The 21,531-nt window shown below is 28.0% G+C and overlaps 2 protein-coding genes across 4 annotated transcripts; one reads left to right on the top strand and one right to left on the bottom strand.

The window, feature by feature from the left end:
• Positions 1 to 389: 389 nt before the first annotated feature.
• Positions 390 to 10,365, top strand: LOC132938244 (WD repeat-containing protein 81). The gene is made up of 26 exons (XM_061004965.1): positions 390 to 659; positions 719 to 842; positions 907 to 1,057; positions 1,153 to 1,376; positions 1,442 to 1,633; positions 1,722 to 2,063; positions 2,132 to 2,332; positions 2,397 to 2,542; positions 2,616 to 2,785; positions 2,871 to 2,977; positions 3,793 to 3,966; positions 4,684 to 5,573; positions 5,636 to 5,724; positions 5,804 to 6,042; positions 6,478 to 6,652; positions 6,709 to 6,887; positions 6,947 to 7,182; positions 7,253 to 7,337; positions 7,394 to 7,571; positions 7,658 to 7,737; positions 7,917 to 7,969; positions 8,185 to 8,392; positions 8,449 to 8,736; positions 8,794 to 8,943; positions 8,999 to 9,105; positions 9,177 to 10,365. The coding sequence occupies exons 1-26, from the start codon at positions 550 to 552 to the stop codon at positions 9,406 to 9,408; spliced, it is 5,130 nt and encodes a 1,709-aa protein (XP_060860948.1). The 5' UTR covers positions 390 to 549; the 3' UTR covers positions 9,409 to 10,365.
• A 1,341-nt stretch (positions 10,366 to 11,706) lies between these two features.
• LOC132938246 (uncharacterized) lies at positions 11,707 to 17,926 on the bottom strand. 3 transcript variants are annotated; one of them, XM_061004968.1, is made up of 6 exons: positions 17,740 to 17,926; positions 14,192 to 14,235; positions 13,933 to 14,026; positions 13,722 to 13,867; positions 13,361 to 13,441; positions 11,707 to 12,200 (listed from the first exon to the last, which is right to left on the bottom strand). In XM_061004968.1, exons 1-5 carry the CDS (start codon positions 17,741 to 17,743, stop codon positions 13,391 to 13,393), a joined length of 339 nt encoding a protein of 112 aa, XP_060860951.1. In that variant the 5' UTR covers positions 17,744 to 17,926; the 3' UTR covers positions 11,707 to 12,200; positions 13,361 to 13,390. The 3 variants fall into 3 exon arrangements, with proteins under 3 accessions (XP_060860951.1, XP_060860950.1, XP_060860949.1); XM_061004967.1 differs by having other exon boundaries at positions 13,354 to 13,441; XM_061004966.1 differs by lacking the exon at positions 13,361 to 13,441.
• Between the last annotated feature and the right edge of the window lie 3,605 nt (positions 17,927 to 21,531).

The raw sequence follows: 21,531 nt of genomic DNA on the forward strand, positions 1-21,531 counted from the left end.
AATAAATAATCGTACAAGCTATAAAATCTAAAAAGGTCCAACGGCTTATGGTTCAATATAATGCATATATTTAAATATATTCCAAAAAACATAAATAAACCCTATACTACGCGGGTTAAAGTGGCAACCCTAGCGTACGCACCGCCGCACCGGAAACTTTTTATATTGTTTTAAGCATGAACTAACTACTAAGAAGTAAGAAGATCTTCTCACTTCTTGCCGTTCTTGGTTTTAAGCATAGATTAATAGTATATTACCACAGATTATATGTTTATATATTATATATTTTCATATAATCTGTGATATTACTCTATGGTTTTAAGCTGTTGTCTTATCAAAAATTAAAAAACAAATTCTGTGATAATAGTAAATATTAAATAATAACAAATAATAGATAACAGAAAGATAAAAAATCGACAATAATAGAATAATAATAGTAAATTCAAATTTCAAATTCAAAAATTCAAAATTTAACTAATTAACTATCGTTCATTCATTTATACAAGGCATGCGTCGTAACTGTATTTATTATTCTTAAATTCACTACTCATGGCTTGGCTAGACGTTGTTTCAAAAGACCTTACAATTCCTGTCGAATATTTGAAGTCCACTAATAATTCTAAACGATTTCTCGCCAGTGTCCACCGGATTTGGTTTAGGTAAAAATTTGCATTACGCCATCTTAAATTATTGTTCATTGTACTATTTTGTTAAACAGAGATTTCTTAAATGGTATTTATCGTCCGTTTTTACATCATGAGATATTCACAAACGATGATGTCCGTGCAAAGGTCCAGCAAATTGAGAGTTTGGGCGATACTTGGATATATGTTTTAATAACTGTATGTAAACTTTATACACAAATTATTCTTCAAAGTAATAATATTGAATATTTTTTTTTGGAAGGTTATACAGAAAGTGGATAAATCTATGATTCCTTTGGCACGGCGACATGAACCTGTGCATTTTGATAAAGATTTAAGTTATTCACAACAATTACAATATGTAACAGTTACTAATAGAAAAAATTTGTGGAAAGAAGCGTTTAAAAAATATGGTAACGTATTCTTCATATTTGATGATGTAAACGTTGCTAACATTATAACTACAGTGGATTGATGTTTTACAATTATTATAAATTTTATTTTTCAGATGGTTTTTTTTGTAGAGAAAAATTAGCTTGCTCAAATTTATGTCTATCTCCTCATGATACAATTATACGAGATGTACTCACCCGTTTTTATAACTGTCCAATAATTAATTTACAAGAACAATTGCGTAGTAAAATATCCTCAATATCGGAAAATGAATCTCATGGCAACATTTTGTCCGCTAACTTAGTTTTTGAAACTAATAACTATTTTTACTTGCTACAGGTAGGTTACTTTTAGTTATTTTTATGGCAATCCATTAATATAAATATTAATTACTGTATTTTTAGGAAACAAATAATGTACATTCGTTACAAGATTGTATAAATTATAGTCCAGCTTTATTAAAATCTAATCATGCTCGTCCACTATTTGTTTTATATCAACTTTTGAATGCAATGCAACACACTCATGACCAAGGACTTGTGTTAGGTGACATTACTTTGTCTGATATCATTGTTTCTCCAGAATTATGGATTCGGGTAGGCCAATGTTATTTATTAACTATTATAATTCATATACCTACAAATAATAGTGATTTTATCTTAAACATTATTGTTCATATCATAGGTGCTTCCAAAAATCACAGACAATATTTCAGATGCTGATGAATTTGATAATAGCTATGATGAAACAGTTAAGAGTTTGAATTTTGAGAATTTATCAGAAACTTGTGAACAGTGGGTTCGTGGAAATATGTCCAACTTTGACTACATTATGTTTTTAAATAAACTCGCTGGTAGGAAATATGGTGATCCTAAATGCCATCATGTATTTCCTTGGGTAACTGATTTTAGTTCTCGAGCTGGACTTAATTATCGCGATCTTACCAAATCAAAGTACAGACTGAATAAAGGAGACAGGCAGTTAGATTTGACTTATGACATTGGAGATGAGAAAACTTCAACATTGGTATGTGTTGCAAAAGTATTATTATTATGTATTATGGTCTATATAATCTGTACAATTTAATGCTTTAGACCCCACATCATGTTCCTGACATTTTATCAGAAATAACTTACTATGTGTATCGATCTCGGGTAACTCCGCGATCAGTCCTTTGTCGTTATATTAGAACAAAATTTGTACCAGAAGAATATCCTACAAGCATACAACGCATGCAACAATGGTCTCCAGATGAATGTATACCAGAGTTTTTTACAGATCCATCAGTTTTTAAAGTATTAATAATACTTAGGAGAAATTTAAAAAATAATTAGTACTAATTCATAATTTTTCATTTAGTCTATACATAAAGAATTACCTGATTTGGGAATTCCAACATGGGCAGAAAATGTACAAGACTTGGTAGATACACATAGAGCTATACTAGAAAGCAACTATATTTCAGAACGTTTACATCATTGGATTGATTTAACATTTGGATACAAGTAAAAAGACTACTAATTTTTAATGATTTTTATACTTATATGTTATAATTATCGGACATCTTTAATTTGTTAGATTATCTGGTTCGGCTGCTGTGAAATCTAAAAATGTGTGCCTTCAACTGTGTGATGACCACACCTATCTATCTTCATCTGGCATTGTACAATTATTTACACAGCCACATCCCCAAAGACTATTACCTTCACCTTATTTTTCTCGCATACCTCCTACCATGCCTAAATTAAGTAAGTTCATAGATCTACCTTATTTCAAATATATATCTATCATATTTTACTATACATTTAATTTGATTCAATTTAATGGTTAAAGAAACCCCTCCGTTAAATGAGGAACAACATATTAATGTAACTGCTGATAATGAAACATCAATGAATGGATTCATAAAATATTTAGATATGTCTAAAATACCACTTTGTGTAAGTACTTGTAAACATAGGTATTTTTATTTATTTATAAATACATTTTGATACTAGGTCAGTGGTGTAATTTTACATTATTTTGTCGGATACCAATAAGTCACTACTAATCAGTAGGGCCCAAATTTTTATAAAAAATGTATTATTATTTTGGGAGTCTCAAGCAATGCTTTTCAAGTACAAAATTCATTTCATACATCAGAAAATTGAAAACTTAAATTTGTATTTTGTATTTTTAGCAGTTTTGGAGTTGTTGTAGCATTTTTTTTTTATAGTTTTTAGTGCATATTTATACATTTTATACATTTTTAGATTAAACTTAATTGGTAATTCAAAATATTAGCTCAAGAAATGTTGTTCCGACTATTTATGATTTCGATAAGTTTATAACATATATTTTATCTATCTATAGTGTGATTGGGCGTTTAACGGCTGCTATGAATTCAAATCCGTAATAACTAATTTGTCAGTCTGTGTTGCATCACAATTGGGTTTATTTAGTTTATGTTGTATTTTTGTTTGCTCAAAAATTGTTTAAACAAATTTTTGGTCATTTTTAAGTGTATAATTGCGTTTGAATGCATTTTTTATTAATTTTTGAGCATTTTTTGATAGTGCTTAGGGAATTTAAATCCAGACTTTAATAATACATTTTTTTTTTTTTTTTTTAAAAATCGAATACATACATGCATTTTTGCATCTCACAAATGATACTACTGTACTTGGTAAACATTTATATTGCAAAAATGAATAATGAATTAATCATTTATTATTCGTTACTTATATATTACTATACTAATATTTATCAATTATAGCTACCACCTGATTATAATCCTGCAACACCATTAATTACTCTAGATTCATTAAATAATTTCTTGAATGGAGTATGTGCTAAGCCATTAAAATCTTCTACTTCTAATGGATTTCGTGCAAAAGACATGACATCATACAAAAAAATCATTGCAAATCGGAGGGCTCAAGAAATTCAAGTAATTATTTATTTATTTATTTCAAACATTACGGGCAGAGCCCAATTATAATACATGAGTACATTAAGTTTATAATTACATTTAAATAGCAAAATATCTAATTTAATAGAACAATAAATAACAATTATAAAAATAAGATTTGTTTAAATAAGAAATTATGGTTGTTCATTAGCTATGCGCATCATACGATATATAGGATTATTAAGGCAGTAGTTTGTGGAACAATTTGGGATAGAGAAGGTTGTATAAGAACGGAGTGAATGCTGTGGTACTTTAAAATTGATACTGGAGAGAAGAGTGGGGGGCATCTATTGATCCGTCCAAGAGCTTACGTAAAAATGACAGATTAGCAGTTGCTCTTCTATCAGCCAGTGAAGTTAGGTGTAGTTCACTGAGCACCGGGAAATAGTCATGAGGGTCATGACCTATCTTAAGTACATAGGCAGCGAATGATAAAATACGTCTGGACACTCTCTAGTTGGAGGGAGCTAGAAGTTGTACGCAGGTCCCATAACACGGAGCCATATTCTACTATAGATCTAACTAAGGAGCAATAAAGTACTTTTATTATTTTATCTTTATTAGTATTTCAACATTTTTATATAGGAAATACATTACTTAAAAGTTAATAGTATCTTAACTATTTAATTGATAAATATATAATTTATAATTAATTAACCTATTTATGTGTATGTTTTAATTCTATTATATTTTCAGGTTTTAGGTTGTTTAATTGTAGAATTATTTTTGGGAGACAAAGTTATTGCTCACGGAAGTAATTTGGCATCATTGTCTTTTTTAAAAAGATTACAAAGTTGTCGTGTTATTGCTTCAACATATCAGAAAGATCTTCCAGACTGTATTCGACCAGTGGTCAAGTTGCTGCTTCAAATTGATAAAATTCCTTTAAGTGAAAATCCATCACCTTTTGAATTCAACTGGTGCTCTGTAATCACAGATAATGGACTACCACCACCAACTCCTCATCAACTGCTAATTCCGTCTCTCTCTTCTTCTATTTTGCGTTTTCCTAATTACTTTTCTCATATACACAATATATTAAGAATTTATTACAATTATAAAACAGTGAAATCTGAGATGGAAAATGTCAAAAACTTATTGGAAGAAAACCAAAAATTTGCCCTTGATATGTTTGATACATTATGTATTAAGCTTATTGTAGATATTGAACAAGAGATGTGTGAATTGAGTGAATCTGGAACTCTTGGAATACTTGCTGACAGCACTTGGATTGAGTTTTTAGTGCCTATGGTTACTGAACTCTTGTCTGATACTAATTGTAACACTTTAACAGCTTTGCATTTATTGGAACCATCATTTAAAGCCTTAGGTATGCAAAAATCTAAGGAATTACTCCTTGACTGTGTAACCAAGTTGTATGAAGAATGCTTGAAAGATATTGTCCAAGAAAATATCCCTGTACATCATAAATGGCTTAAATTATACCAAAAATCCTTTTTAATGAAATTGATTTCTGGTTTTGGAACTAATATATTCTTAAAAAATGTTGTTCCAATACTTGTTGAAACAGTTGGATCTGGATGCAATTTTAACAGAGTATACCCAATCCCAATACAGCACCTTAAGTATGTTTCTCATTCATAACAATAAATATAGTTATATAACATAAAATGTGTACTTTTCACAGTGATCTTTGTGGCTCATATCCATCATATGAAAACAGCAGTATAAATTCTGTTACAGACACTGGTCAAGCTGTTAAAGTTGTTGAAAACGGTATAAGAGTATACCTTATTGATTTATTATAATATTCTAATATGTACATTCAACTTTAACCTGTAATAAACTGTTATAGATACATTGTCTCTGGATGACGAAGCTTTGACCAATAGTATAGTTTCTCTAAAGGATGTTCTGTTAGATGATCAAGATGTAATAATTGATGATGATACACAAAGTGCTGATACTAATTTTAGTGACGACAAGAATTTGGACGAAGTTACAATTGACTGTTCAGAAAATGGTGAAGATATGCCTCCATCTTGTCATACACCTGATTCTGAAAAATTCAGTAATCCTGAAGAACATCTAAAGGTTATGTATTAAGTATTAACCCTGTCACTGCTGAATTAATTTTTTCCAGTATAATGTACTGTGCTGGGATAAAATTGTATTTTTTATGTTTAATTTTTGTTTTGTATTACATATTGTTATAATTAAAATATTAATAATTAATATTTAATATATATGTACAATATATATATTTTAGTGTATTTAGGTTTTTTTTTTTGGTATCTTAAAATTAGTCTAATCATTTACCGGTTTATATTATCACATTAATTAAAACAGCTATTGTTGATTTTTAAAATGATAGGACGCATATATTGCGTCTAGCACCATACAGTCGCATACGTTTGACACATATATGCGTCCATAGCTGTCAAGGAGTGAACATTATATAATGATATTTCATGATTTATGTTATTATATATTTATATAATCAATATTATTATTGACCAATGTCTTTAGATATCAGAAGTCAGTGCAGATTCACTTGTATGGGTATCAATTCGGATAGGTCCAGTGCATACTTCTATGTATATTACAAAAAATTTGTTGAAAATGTTAATGTTGTGTTACTCAGACTCAATACAAAATGAAGACAAAGCAAAAATGGTTATTAATTGTCTGATGAGCATTGCTGGTAATATTCATATTAGTTTTTAATTGCATAAAAAAAAAACAATCTTGAAATTGTAGGTATTTATGGAGAACAAGTTATTTTGGTCCAATATTTACCACACATAAGTGATGTGGTTTCATTGTGCAAACGTAGCAAAATGACTATGAGTCTTGAAAGCGGCCTAATTGGATGTGTAACTTTATTGAAATATCTGATGTCTTATTTTAAAAAATCTACACTCAATGAAATCAGTCAAGTATGTAGTAAGCAACAATGTTGTAAATTATGATTATTATTATTATATTTTTTTTTAAGGACACATTATGTAAAGGAATTATTCATCCAATGTTAAGAATTTTGTCGTCACAAAAAGTAATTTTCCCATCAGGAGCATCAAGCCGTAGTAGTTTTGCTACAAAACTATTTGAAACCATATACTTCTTTGGCCTTAAACAAGGACATCTAATTTCAAAAACTATACAAAGATTGTTCTTGGTATTTGATAAATTGAGGCATTTTGATCCACTTAGTATGGCTGATACCAATCCAAGGTATAAATATTACATCATACATGGTAATCTTGAGTAAATTTATATTTAAATTTTGTGTGCTTATGTACAGAAGTCAAACTATTGAGTTAAATAACAGTGATTCTGGGGACTCTCCTTCTACAATTAGTGCTGATAAGCCAAATGTCAAAACTAAAGTCAGTAATTACTTAATTTACTAGCAAAAACAATCATTATGATTATGTTAATTTAGGCTATGGAAGAATTGTGTCAGGTTTTAACACCACAATTAGCTTATCATTCCTATACTTTATTTTTAAAATACTATGGAGAATTATTTATGCAGAGGACATTAATCAATTGGAATTACATTAAGGAATTGTGTATCACATATAAAGAAGAAAGAGTATATTCTGGTTACGCGAATATTGGTGTGTAAAAGAATTATACTGTATATTATCAAATATTTATTTACATTTTTTGTAAAGTCAAAATTACTATTATTATTTTTGTGTAGATTACAATGATAGTACTATTAATTTTGAAGAACAGCTTGGAACTCATCTTACTCTCAAGGGCAATAAAATACATTTACAAGTAATGTAAAAAATCTAAATAATTGATTTAAAATCATGCACAATTTTCAATATTTGCCGATTTATTTATTACAGTAGATGTCACAACAGATTAATAAAACAATTTTTAATTTTCTCCAGTCATTTGTTTATGTATTTATATTTTATATATAACTTTATAATATAATATTTAAATTTTAGGATGAAGAAATAGAAGTAGCTGAAGATGCTAAGACAATAGTGGAATCCTCCAGGTACAAATAAATATTTTAAATATTAAATATTAATAATAAAAATAAAAATTAAATGATAAACTACTAGTACTATTTTTATAATGTCTGAATGTGTTATGTCCTAATAATATTTAACAAGTTTAAAAGTAAAATATTAATCAAATATATTTGTTTAAAATCAATTATAACTATAAATTAAATAAAATAAAATATCATTAATATTTATTTTTAAACAGACATTTAAGAGGAAACTGGTTAGCATATTGGGAACATGAAATTGGCCGTAATAGTCATGATACTTGGTTTAATTTTAAACAAATCAAGTTACAAACGTTTAGTGGTCATCAATCAACTGTAAAGTCTTTAAGTGTACTTGATAATGAAAATAGCTTTATAAGCTCTAGCCGTGACAAGACTGTTAAACTCTGGTCTTTAAGAAATCAAGTAAGAATTATTTTACTGTATTTATTAAATAAATATTTGACTAATAATTTTTCTAGGGTGACGGAAATGGTGTATCACAGTGTCAATACACTTATTCTAGACACCGTAAATCTGTATTGTCAGCTACATATTTGGAAAAATTTAGAATGGTCGCATCCTGTGATTCTTCAATACATGTTTGGGATCCTTGGTGTGGTGGACGTCTCTTGAGTTCAATGAATGGTATACCTGTTAATATTCTTAAATGTCTACCAACTCCTCATCCAAATATATTAGCTGCCTCTACACAGCCAACCCTACATTCTATTGATCCTAGGAATGGAAAGTCTGTGGCAGAACTTAAAGTGAGAACCACAATTTTCTATAAGTTTGTATGTGTAATTAATTCATTGCTCTTTTAGATATCTGTCAATGCCACTGGCCTCATAAGGAGTATTGCTGTACCCATTAATGCTCACTGGGTTGCTGTTGGTCAGTCATCTGGTTATTTGACTGTTATTGACTTGCGAACTGGCCAAGCTTTGGCCAATTGGAAAGCTCATGAGGGAGAAGTAATGGACGACTAAAAATATAAATTTGTTCTTTATTAATAGTTTTATCTCCTAGGTATTACAATTGTTGGCTGTAGATTCCAATACAGTTGTCAGTTCATCTCTTGACCAATCATTGTCTGTTTGGAATGTTTCAAACGGCAATCTGATTTATAATATGAGGTAGTAAACAATAATATATTCAAATAATGTTCAATGTATGAAATGTTGTAACTGTTATTTTTCTCTAACAGAGGGTCGCCTGAACCAGTACATTGCTTAGGCCTTCATAGAAATGAACTTATTTCTGGTACTACAGCCAATCGTATAGGAATTCATACAGGATTTACCAGTGAAGCATCATTTTCTTCTACTAAAATAAGAGCTGACACATTTAAAGGAGTCTTAACCACAATGTCTGTACTAAGTCTTAATCAATTACTATTACTTGGTGCCGATAATGGCAATATCACTCTTTTATGCTAAAGATTTACCTAATATGAGTTTCTCACCTTTATTGCCTGTATTCAAAATAATTCCAATTATTATTCCATAATTTCTACATTTACATAGTATTCAGGGTGATTTTTTACTGTGAACTATTTGGATATACTTTGTCTCATATAAGAGTAACCTCAATTCATCGGTTTCTGCACACGGTGGTGGAAATGAGAGTGTATAATGTATGCAGAGTGCCGCATTCTTGGAACTGTGACTTTATTATTCCAACAACTGTCTAGCTTGTATTTTGCATAGATTTTCATAGTAAAGCTATTTTTCCACTACTTTCAAACGTCAGAATTAATAGCTGATGACAAAAACCTGAGGTTACTCTTAGGACAGAGTATAGACAATATCTTATTCAAGCATTATACATTGTTTTCAACTTTGAACAGTATACTATTTTATATTTTATCAAAACTCAAATATTTTTAAAGGGTTCTAAATTTAAAAAAAACATTGTATAATGCTCAGATTTAATAACGAGTGTTTCATAAATCACTCTGTATATCATATACGATCATATTATATTCCTATTTTAATTAATAATTTATTTTTTATCATTGATATTATAAATACTTATGTGTTCATTACCATTTTTTACTTGATTAACCTATCTCTGTAGTCTGTAGTAAGAATAATAACTAAATACTTATATAACTCATATGGATTGTATAAATACTCACTAAGCATAATTTAATAAATCAATAGGGAGCCAATTGTTCCTCTAAAAATGATTTAGTGGTCTATGATTATTGATTGGTTCATTAGTTTTATCAATTTTGTACATAAATTGTGTATAGAAAATGCTAATATAAACATTGATCATTAAACAACCAGTGTAAAAGTCATGTGTATACAGTAATGTATTTTAGAGTTACACCAAAAACCAAAATCGATTTTGTCAGAGACCTATTTTAAATAAAAATTCTTTTTATTCCTTAATTGTTATGTTGTTTTTCCCGGTACTTTTCAAAACTATTGGGAATTCAAATTTGAATTTTGACCTCCCAAGTGCACATACTAGATTCATTTCCCCATCAAACAAGATGCTGTTGAAGAAAATTGAAGCAGTTTTACTGCCCCTAAAGGTAATGACAGACACAAAAATAAAAAAAAACACACATCATTGTAAAATCAATACATTTAATATTTATCGCTCCACTCAGAATCTAAAAGTTACTCATTAATATCCGCTGCAGGTGGATTTCCCATCACACTCAATCTCAGTTTTATTTATTTCGTCTAGATGTAACTAATGGTAACCATTTATAAACAAAACATTGTTTTGAACATTATAGTGACCTACTTAATAATCAATGACGATAATATCGTCAGTTACGCTCGACACCCATACTGTACAGCTGAGCGGTTAGGTACCTACTTACCTACTTTTTCTTGTTTAGTACAATAGAGCGATTGTAAACAAAGGAAAAACATTTTCAAAAGGTTTATTTTAAATTCTGCCCGGTTTTTTTTCAGGTAAAAATGATTGACATGATTGTCGATTGACGTGTAATCCCGAATAAAAATAATATGCCTTGATCTTCTCACATCTAATTAGTAATTATCTTATAATTTTTCTGAGATCCATTTAACATTACCCAGATGACACCACAATAAGGAGGCGATTCTCATTATCCTCCAAACAAATATTTCGTTTTTTTTTTATTTTTCATATTTTTAAAATGTGTCTATGCAAATTCGTTATAGGAGAATAATTAAATGATATAAATGTATATAGGTACTAAGGTACCTACTATATTATAATATAATATACATTATTTATTATTTTCAGATTAAATTATCTGACGTGCTTATTATATTTTATCGGTGAAAATGATCGAGCCGAGTTTACAGTCGACCTTTTTTACTACCGGAAATTTCTGGGTGAACCTAACCGAGTGTACAACAAAAAAATGTAATCCGCAAGCCCAGTTTACATTTTACCATTAAGATAGGTTAGACTATAGGTTCAAACCAGCCACACAATTATAAAAAACCGTCCAATAAAACTGTATGACGTGATCAGCGCCGCAATACATGCGTGTGAATGTGTGTTAAAGAAATGTAGTCCTTTTTTGGAAAAATGCCTAGGTACTGAAAGTTCTATAATGGCAACTTTTTGAATTTGAGTGTACAGTTTATTTCTAATTGACGAATGGTGAAACTTAAAGAGTATTATTTCGAAATATTCCATTTTCAGTGGATTTTATGGATGCTGCGTAATAAAATATCATATAACTTTATTATCTGCATATACATATTATAAATAAATATTCATTATAGTTTGATTATTGTTTTTATTTTTTTATAAAATGTACCTATCGTATTTGAAATATATAAAAAGTAAAAAACATTAAGAGTTAGGTACAACTGCATTAAAACTGTTAACTGATTATAATATAATATAAATAACATTATTACTACAATATAAAATTAGTTTAGTCATTGATTATTAATAGCACCGCATTTTTATACATAGGACTATTTGTAATCTGTGGCAAATATAAATTATTGTTTATTACCTAATACCAATTACCATTGAGTATACATTGTATAATATATACTCAATGATATAACATATTACTAATTTACTATAAACTAGGTATCTAGTAACTATATATGTATTTCGTTCATTATTTAATATTTATCATCACCGTGTAAACTATTTATTGTGATTGTTGTCTCTTACGTTTTCTTACAACTTTTTTATAAGCTTTTTCCCATTTTGTACTCTCTTTGTCGTCATCCGTACCAGGTGGGTGAAGACGCATCTGAAAATATATTATTGTATTGATTAGATTTTAAATCGTAGATACCAGTAAAAAGTAAAAATACTAATTTTATAAGCTAAAGAAGATAGATGCGTCTGCTAGAAGACTATTTTAGAACGGATAATAATAATTATTTTATTAATATATATGTACCTACAAATTATTTGGGTAAAATGTTTAAATATAATTACAAAATTATAAGTATGAAATTATTTGATATGAATTCCTTTATTTTTTTATAATAACCTTTCAATTATAGTATTAGTTTTTAATTGTTTATAAGGTTGGTATGTACTTAATATAAAATACAAACAATAATCCTTATTTCATTTAGACAATATTAGGTCGAGACGTCGAGTAAGTTATACTTAAATAGTATGAGTACCTACTTTAATACTTTACCACGCTACTCACTAGGTTTATCAGTATGGCACTATAATGTACCTTTAGTGATATAATGTAATTAAATTAAATTAACTATGGTATTGGTATATCTATGTATATTGTATATAATATTATATAATAAATATCTATAAGACGTATTACTCGGTTTCTACAATTTTGATAAGATTCTTTAGATATAACTGTTAGGGTTCAGCCGTTCAGGGGGCCCCTTTAACTTTATCGGATTCCGTAAACTTAGAAATTAAAAATCAGTTTTTTTCAGTATAGTATTATTTTATAACCCCTACTCTCAGAATATGTCTTCCTATAGTACGGCCTTGCTATTACTTATATATTTTAACAAATGTATTTCAGATTATACACTAATAGTAAGCATGTAACTCTAATTATTATGTTTATTTTTTTAGTATATTGTAGTATAACAATGCATAAATTATTAATAGGTATATAAAGATTTATAATTTATATTAATGTGTATATTGACCGACACCTGCAAGTTGCAAGGAATATAATAAATTACTATAGGTACCTACGTTTAAATATTATGTGCCGCACCTCAAGCCACACCCATATACAAGGCTATATATTATATATATAATATTAAATATAAATTTAGAATATTTTAATATAACAAGCATTAAGCATAGTAAAATAAACAAATGATTTCTCTTAGTTAGCGTGCAAAATGTATATAAAATATTATGTTATTCGCAAAAATTAAATGTATATTTCGGTAGGATTATACAACCTCTTACATTACAGAGCGTTATTTTGTTAGAGTTATTCTAGTCGTTATTTCCGAATAAACTATCCAGTTGTTTCTTCGACAATCTCTTCTGAAAGTTATATACATATATTAATATAATTTTAATGATTAAGTTTCAATGTACCTAGTATTAATAATGTTGTTCTGTAGCAAATATTCATTAAATTACATCATTAATATTATTAACAAAAACGTAATACATATTATAATAACCTATAATATATATATATATACACTATTTGTATATAAAATGTATTATTGGACAAGTATGTAAACATCACATTTTTTACTTTTATCATAATATACATAATAATAAAACACCAATATTTGTATTAATAATTTCGTCTTACCATGATTCTATATTTTTCCTTGCAAGCATATTCAGTTTCATCGACGTCCTGAAAGCAATCGGATTTGTAGTCTTCGGGTAAAGGTTTTCCATCAAATTCGCATAATTTTTTTAATGGTCTTGAATGTACAAACAATTTATCAAAACCTAGAATTGTATTTCTAATTATATACACTTGAAAACAAAAACAGTAACTTTTATTACGCAGTTACCAGTAGGTTTATTTAATGGACAATAAAATACATTAGGTGTTTTTTTGTCGTATACAATCGATTTTCTCATCATATCACCAGCTAATACCACATTCTAAACACATTGTAACATTAATATTATGATTAATATAATTTATACACATGCCTATCAAATTAATAATATTTTTTTTACACATAAATAATAGACATAATAAGTAGGTATGCTAATAAATACATAATTATTTATTTATTATTTATAAAATCTTTTCATTTAGTTTACCACCAGTATTGAGAATAAGAAAAGAAGTTGACATGTAGATAGATCTGAAAAAAACAAACACAATTTGACTTTAAATGATGTTTTAAATATTATGGTGAAACATAAATACATATACAAAGGCGTATCTACTTAAATTACAGAAAAAAATTAAATATATAATGAAAAATTTGAAAACTGAAATATAAATTTCCAAATGTTGATTGAGTAAGAGTTCCAACTGTTAACTTTCCCTCGATAACTATTTACTATTGAGTATACCGCGAAGTAACCAAGAGGACTCTATAGATATGGACCATACTACAATAATCTTCTTTTCCTGTATGGTTGAAAATATTCATGTTCAAAAGTCTAGAACAATTTATTCTAATTAGGTGTAGGCAAGCCCGGATTAAGTGGGTCTAGGAGGGACACGGCCCAAGGGTTGATTTTGGGGGCTCATTAGTATCTCCAAAATATTTACTTTTTAATGCGTTAAAAACAGTTTTCAAACAAATTTAATAATTATAATAGGTGGTAATTATAAAATAAAAATGTTCTTAATTTTATATCACGAAAAATTATTAAATTATAATAAATATAAAATTGATATTCTATATGATGAAGTTTATAGAATGGGAGTAATAGACTACATAGTACATGTCTACATCGTACGCATAGATGATATAGTATTTATTATCAATGATTGACGTGGTAATATAGTACAAAATTATACAATTTTATACAATCGTAATAGTAGGGATACAATTTTTTGAAGTTAAATTTTAAAGGGAGCCTCTATAAGTGTATGCGATGTTCCGGGACCCAATTAATCCTTAATCCGGGCTTGGGTGTAAGTCATATATTTTATATTAATTTAAAAACTACGTTTATTGTATATGATATTATATTATATCATATATAATACATTTATGGTATTGGTATAGATACAGAAAAACCGGGTTTGAGTTGTCGTATTTGTCGTGCAGACATAGGTATTATGCAGTTACGTCCATATATAGCGGAGGAACTATATACGGTCTGGGCCACCCATAGATAATAAATCCTACTTCAATATAATACATGTATTATATATATGGAACCATCTGGATCTTGGCCCAGAATAATCGCGATACCGTATATTATGGATAACTATTATTATAGTATCTATTTTTTATAAACATTTTTTATGCTAAACGAATTAATCAAAACGAAATGCGACGCCCGTTTTCCGAAAACTACTGTACACTTTTCATGTCAAGGTACGCACATCTCCAGTCACCTATATACCTAATATTTTATTCACACTTTACAGTTCAGAGGTTTCTGCTAATGGAGTAGGTTTATACCAGAATTGTATGAAATAGGAATAGGACGGTCAGGTGGCAATTATTATTAATACCTACGAGGTACCTACGACTTTCGTCGCTACGATAGTGTTATGATTCATAACTTATGAAGAATTTATTTTGTTTACGTAGGTAGTATAATTATTATATTTTGTGTAGGTTTGTAAAATCCAAGTACAACCTTAAACAAAAACAGGATGATCTATTAAGTGTCTACATTCAATATTTTAAAGTTTTAACTTTTTTTTAAATTATATTTCTACGTAATTAGATTGCATTATTGCAAATATATTTTGAATATAAGTACAATTTAAAATTTCTTATCGTTTTTATCGTTTTCATTTTTTTAAGTCTCCTTTTTTAATAAAATTTTAAAAATACATTCTAATTTCATATTCCTAAGCAGCTGATATAGTTTAAATAAAGTTTAATACATCTTAATTCTTGGGATTAGAAAAAAAATAATTTTTTTTTTAAATTTTCTTTTGCAGTGCTATTAAATTATGTAAAATTAATATTGTTTTCAAAAAGTTGAAACTTCAAAATAATGAGTGTATATGTATGTTTAAGACATTTTAGTAGACACTTAGATGGTCACCCAGATCCTTTTGTATAGTTGTATGTATAGTATATCTACCTAAGAATAGTCGAGTTTTATGCGCCGTCAAACAATAATGAAACATGCGTATTGCGTACCTATGTATAATACTTATATAGGTATTACTTATTAGGTATAATATATTGTGCGTTATCGTTGCAGCTTTATTATATTTTTTAATAATTTATAATATAACATGAGTTTATAATTATTTCTACATATTGTATCTATTTTTTTTAAACGTATGTGTCTTACGCTCTTACGTCACATTCCCTTACTTTTTAGTTTTTAATGAATCATATAAAATCTAAATATTGGTACAGTTTAGTGCATACAAATTATTGCAGAGTCTGTATAACAATATATTACATAATATAATACGTACCTAGTCGAGTCTCAATATCTATTGAATATTGATAATCTCAAGGGGTATACAAATTAATTCGACTTAAGCGTTTTTCGAGTTATACCTAAATCTCAAATATAACTTATAAACATTTCAAATGGCAAGAAAAACTTCGTACTATTATAAAAGTTTTCGAGTTATTGTGACTCGACTGTATAAGTGTATAACCTATATAATATCTTACCTAAATACCTATATATTTAGGGTAACCTATTAGAATTATACCTATATAATACCTATATTAATATTATGTATTTAAATACTGGAGCATATAACCACCTACTGATTTGCCAAACTCATCAGGCGTCTACTATATGTACAGTCTTCAAATAAAGAAAAAAGTACGAATTTTTATAGTGTAGAAAGAATTAGTAATAAATAATAATATATAAATATAATGTGTATAGTATACTTACCTACCTAAGAATTGAAGAATAGGTAGGTAAGTACATATTCTGTATTATACCTACCTAATTTAGTATTGAATTTTAACCGTTAGACTATAATATAAAGTACCAACCTATATTAATAGAACGCGTCTTCCATTAATATTAAAATATTCCATAACTCTTACACAATCTTAAATAGGTAGGTTTAAAAAAACAAAATCTCTAAAAAATATTATGCTTTTCGAAAATATGAGAATTATTTATACACTAGACAGTAGACATTTATATACACGGTGATTATTTTAAGTTAACATACGGTCATTAATTTGCTTGAAAAGTTCGTATTACATTTTTAAAAACGTTCTTAAAATATCTTTTATATATTTTAATTATTGTTTGTACACCGGAATCAATCAAAAAATCTACTTTGGAATATATAAAATTAAAATGTATTATTGATTAGTGATTAAAAATGTATAACAATACAATTATAACAACATAGGACAAAATAAGATATATAGATTTTCCTATATCTTTTTAAAAACGATCATGAAAAGATTGTCTTTAAGAAGGCATTATAGGCAATACTATATAGCTATTATATTATAGCTATTTGAGATACTTGGTGAGTAATGAGTGTTTACTGTTAAAAAAATTATAATTTACACGGGCACACAGCTATACCCTAAAGAATAATATTATATTATATTACCTACACAATAGCTGAATACGTAAATATTGTATTTATTTAATTCCAAGCGTAATATTACTAAGGTTGTTAAAATTAACAACACGAACTAATCTAAAATTCTAAAATTAATATTATTTACCCATGTTTCTTCGGTTTTAAAATGTAATCGTCAAATTAAACACAAAACTTTTTACTAAATATAACACAATAAACTGCACGGATATAATATTATTTTCATTGCTTACACATACGCGGGCTACGGACACACAGTAAAGGACTGCATAAAGAATGTAAAAGTATACACCGTAGCCTTCTATACCTTCTATGACATCACATGTATACCTACGTCTGGTTATGTTAGCAATAGTAGTGGGCGTTAACCCACGTTACCTGGCACAAGTAACAGGAAACCAGTTATTTTAACAATACGCGTCAAGAATGGAAAGGGAACATTCTAACTGATTCTTGGGTTCACTGATTTCATTGGACCATTATAATATATACCTGTATACAGACGTAAGATCTTCGGACTAAAAAAACCATTCATATTCATAATAAGTCGGTACTCGGTATACATATTAGGATACGTTACTCGGACAATAAATTTATGCTTCTGCTGTTGAGAATAAAAAAAAATGTACTAAACACGTGTTGATATTATAAAGAAATAGGTACGAATACAATAAATTCACGAGACCTATAATTGGGAGTAGACGATCCAAAATGTGGTATAATGTTTGGGAGAATACTTATATACCGATTTACTGATTGGGTGAGTGTTTATTCCACAAAAAATACAGTTTCAGCGAATGAGTATAATATTACAAATACTAAATAGGTTTATATAGGTAAATTGATTTTTATACTGTATAGTAAATAGTAATGTATTATGTATACATTGTTAATTGAAACATAAAGCCACATAAAAAATACATAATAAACAATTAATAATGAACTCTTAACATTAAAAAGCGGGTAAGTGGATGTCACACTGTTGTACAGTAGGTTACAAGTGGGTGACTGTAATGGATGGTGTTCAGTTTTTTCGGTTTGTCAGTCTAGGATATTTTATATTGTACGTATTTATAGTGTAATTACTTATTAATTATTATTAATACAGTAGACGGTTAAGTTGAATTATTATTACTTGTTTATATTATCATATTTGTACATAATAATATACTTTAGAAGCTTCAAATATCCACGAATAATATTTTTTAAATATAACACATAACGACATAACTAAAATCGTTCTTCTTTGTTTAAATATCTAATTTCTTCCAAATTTAAACATAAAATAACTAAAATAATTAATAAACTGTGTTTTATATTTTTCAGTTTTTTTGGTTACAGAATAACCTATTCACGTGTTACTTTGTTTTAAATTTTCAATCATTAGATATAAAAGTTGAACATTTTAACAATTTTGATCTACAAAATAATTTTTAAATTTTAAATTTTGTTAAATTCGAACTTTAATTGCATATATAAAGAAAATTGTGCCTATATATTTTGTATATATATTATATTTTACTGAAACCATCTGAGGCCGTTTAATATTATTGTAAACTTATTATAAAATTGTCAGTGCCTCCAAAGCAATTATATTTATTTCATATACATTTTGGGCTTCCAAGCCAGCTATTTATTCTGTTTTATTTAAAAAGAGCAAGGTCACAATCTACCTTTATTTTAAATAAACAAGAGAATATATTTATATACCGTCCACACTTATTCATTTCTATAGCGACAAAGATTGCAGGCCACTATTACTGTGGTCACCTTATGCGCGAACAACTATACTGTCTATACTAAACATTACTTTTCGTCTACCTATACAAAAAAAAACATGTAGGTAATTGTGAGATCACTAAGATCAATCCATTAATCGTTCCGCTCAGAATCTTAAATAATGCAAGATTTTCAAGAAGAAAATTTGATACGTATCAAACTATCAACTGCAGGGAATAGTGTGACGTAGACGAATGTAGGTACGTATATTGCTATTGTATATAAGTATATTGCATGTGTAACTTCTTTAACGCTCATACGTATACGGCATACGCTATACGTATCAAATATCCAGGGGTCACTGGGGCCAGGGTGGGCAAGTGCCCCCCAACATTTAATTTTGCCCCTCCTTTGCCCCTTATATTATTTATATTCATTTAATACTAATAAATAATGGTATGTTGATATTTAGATATAATCATAATAATAAAATAAAATAAATAATACTAACATAAGAAATTGCATTTATTGATTTTTATTTTAATAGGTAATATCAATATGTTGCTATTTAGATACTTTAAAAGCCCTCTCTTTATTTATTTAATTGCAATGAACATAAAATATAAATGAGCATATAACACATTCGTAAGTCATAAGTCATATAACCTTATTACAAGTTTATATAAAACATATTATTATTTATTATATAAGTATTCTATGAAAATGTACTTTTGTATTTCCAATAATATGGTTTATTAAGAAGTTTGAGAGTACATCTATTATCAATATTGTAGAAGAGAAATTAAACTATATCTGTATACAAGTCACTTTTCGATATTTTAATTACTAAACTCAATAATTCAAATTCAAAAAGTAAAATATCACAAGTTTTAGAGTTAAATATTAGACGTTTGTCGTTTAAAATAAAATATCGGAAATCGATGACTCCTACCTATAATACAAACCTAGATAAACTTCGCTAAGCTATATTATTTGAAATACGAAACTAAGTTTCAGTGTTTCACTAAAATTCACATTTGTAAAATGCTGCGTTATTGACATGTGCATGCACGTGCGGGTGGGCTCTGCTATTTATTTTATATTTATTCACACTAATGATCACTTACTACGCACACATTTACTACATTTACACGACCCGCATGCACACAAATAGAAAATTGCCTATATTGAACTCCTTGGAAACGGTCGGTATGCATACCCCTTAATATAGTTAATACCAGTTATATTAGGTATTTAGATTGCATTTGCTACATTTATTAGGGGCAATTTAATAATAGTGTCTTGGATTCAGATGATATAAATTCCAAAACCTAAGATCTGTTACGCAAATCACAATTTAATACTTACTTAAAAACGAGCGTGCGCTTCGTGCTCTTCTACCAAAATGTCTATAATTAACTCAAAAAGAGTCAATATATTTTGAAAATTGTATCATGTATGTAAATGACCCTACGTCTCTACGTATATTACGACTTAACATAGGTAATATTTTAGTAAGTTGTTTAAGTGCATCAGTGCACCACAAAACAACATGGGTATTTACTGGATTTAGCCAGAAAGGCTAATTTGAACTGTATAGAATTGATATCTTTTCATTTTTTTCTCTGACGAAGTCGGGTTATACCTTTAGTTTAAAACAGGGCTTTAAAACGTTTTTATAACGTTATGAGTAGGTATAACGTTGGTAACAATTCAAAAAATGATTGAAATCGATAACGGATAACATATCGGTAAACGATTGAAAACGGATAACGGATAACGAAACAGAAACGATAAACAACTGAAACAAATAATTGCTTGAAAAAAAAAAAATATTTTTAAAATTATAACTATCAGTAAAATATATATTATGGCTGTTTTTCTAATATTTTATTTTTCAATCACTCTATTTTGTGTAAGAAACAAGCTATATCCATCAGATAACGCCAAGCACTTCATAACTTTTAAATTTGTGAAACGTTTAAACGCTTAAGTTGAATAACGTTAAAATTTTTATAACGTTTAAAAGCATAAATTGAATAACGTTTGAATTCTTTATAACGTTAAACAGTCATTCGATCATAACGTTTAATATACGTTTAATATACCGTTTTCAATAAAAGTTATATCAATTGATTCATTGAGTCTTTGGGGGTTTTTTCAAATCACGAAGTAATATTTTTTTTGTTCACTTATATGA

The sequence above is a fragment of the Metopolophium dirhodum genome, chromosome 2 (genome assembly GCF_019925205.1).
Source record: "Metopolophium dirhodum isolate CAU chromosome 2, ASM1992520v1, whole genome shotgun sequence".
NCBI classification, from domain to species: domain Eukaryota; kingdom Metazoa; phylum Arthropoda; class Insecta; order Hemiptera; family Aphididae; genus Metopolophium; species Metopolophium dirhodum.

Coding starts and splice junctions, on each gene's coding strand:
- LOC132938244 (XM_061004965.1), top strand. CDS start 550: ATGGCTTGGCTAGACGTTGTTTCAAAAGACCTTACAATTCCTGTCGAA. Junction 2,064..2,131: donor ATGAGAAAACTTCAACATTG/GTATGTGTTGCA, acceptor TTAATGCTTTAG/ACCCCACATCATGTTCCTGA. Junction 2,333..2,396: donor CAGATCCATCAGTTTTTAAA/GTATTAATAATA, acceptor TTTTTCATTTAG/TCTATACATAAAGAATTACC.
- LOC132938246 (XM_061004966.1), bottom strand. Junction 14,027..14,191: donor TCTTATTCTCAATACTGGTG/GTAAACTAAATG, acceptor CAATGTGTTTAG/AATGTGGTATTAGCTGGTGA. Junction 13,868..13,932: donor TCCATTAAATAAACCTACTG/GTAACTGCGTAA, acceptor ATACAATTCTAG/GTTTTGATAAATTGTTTGTA.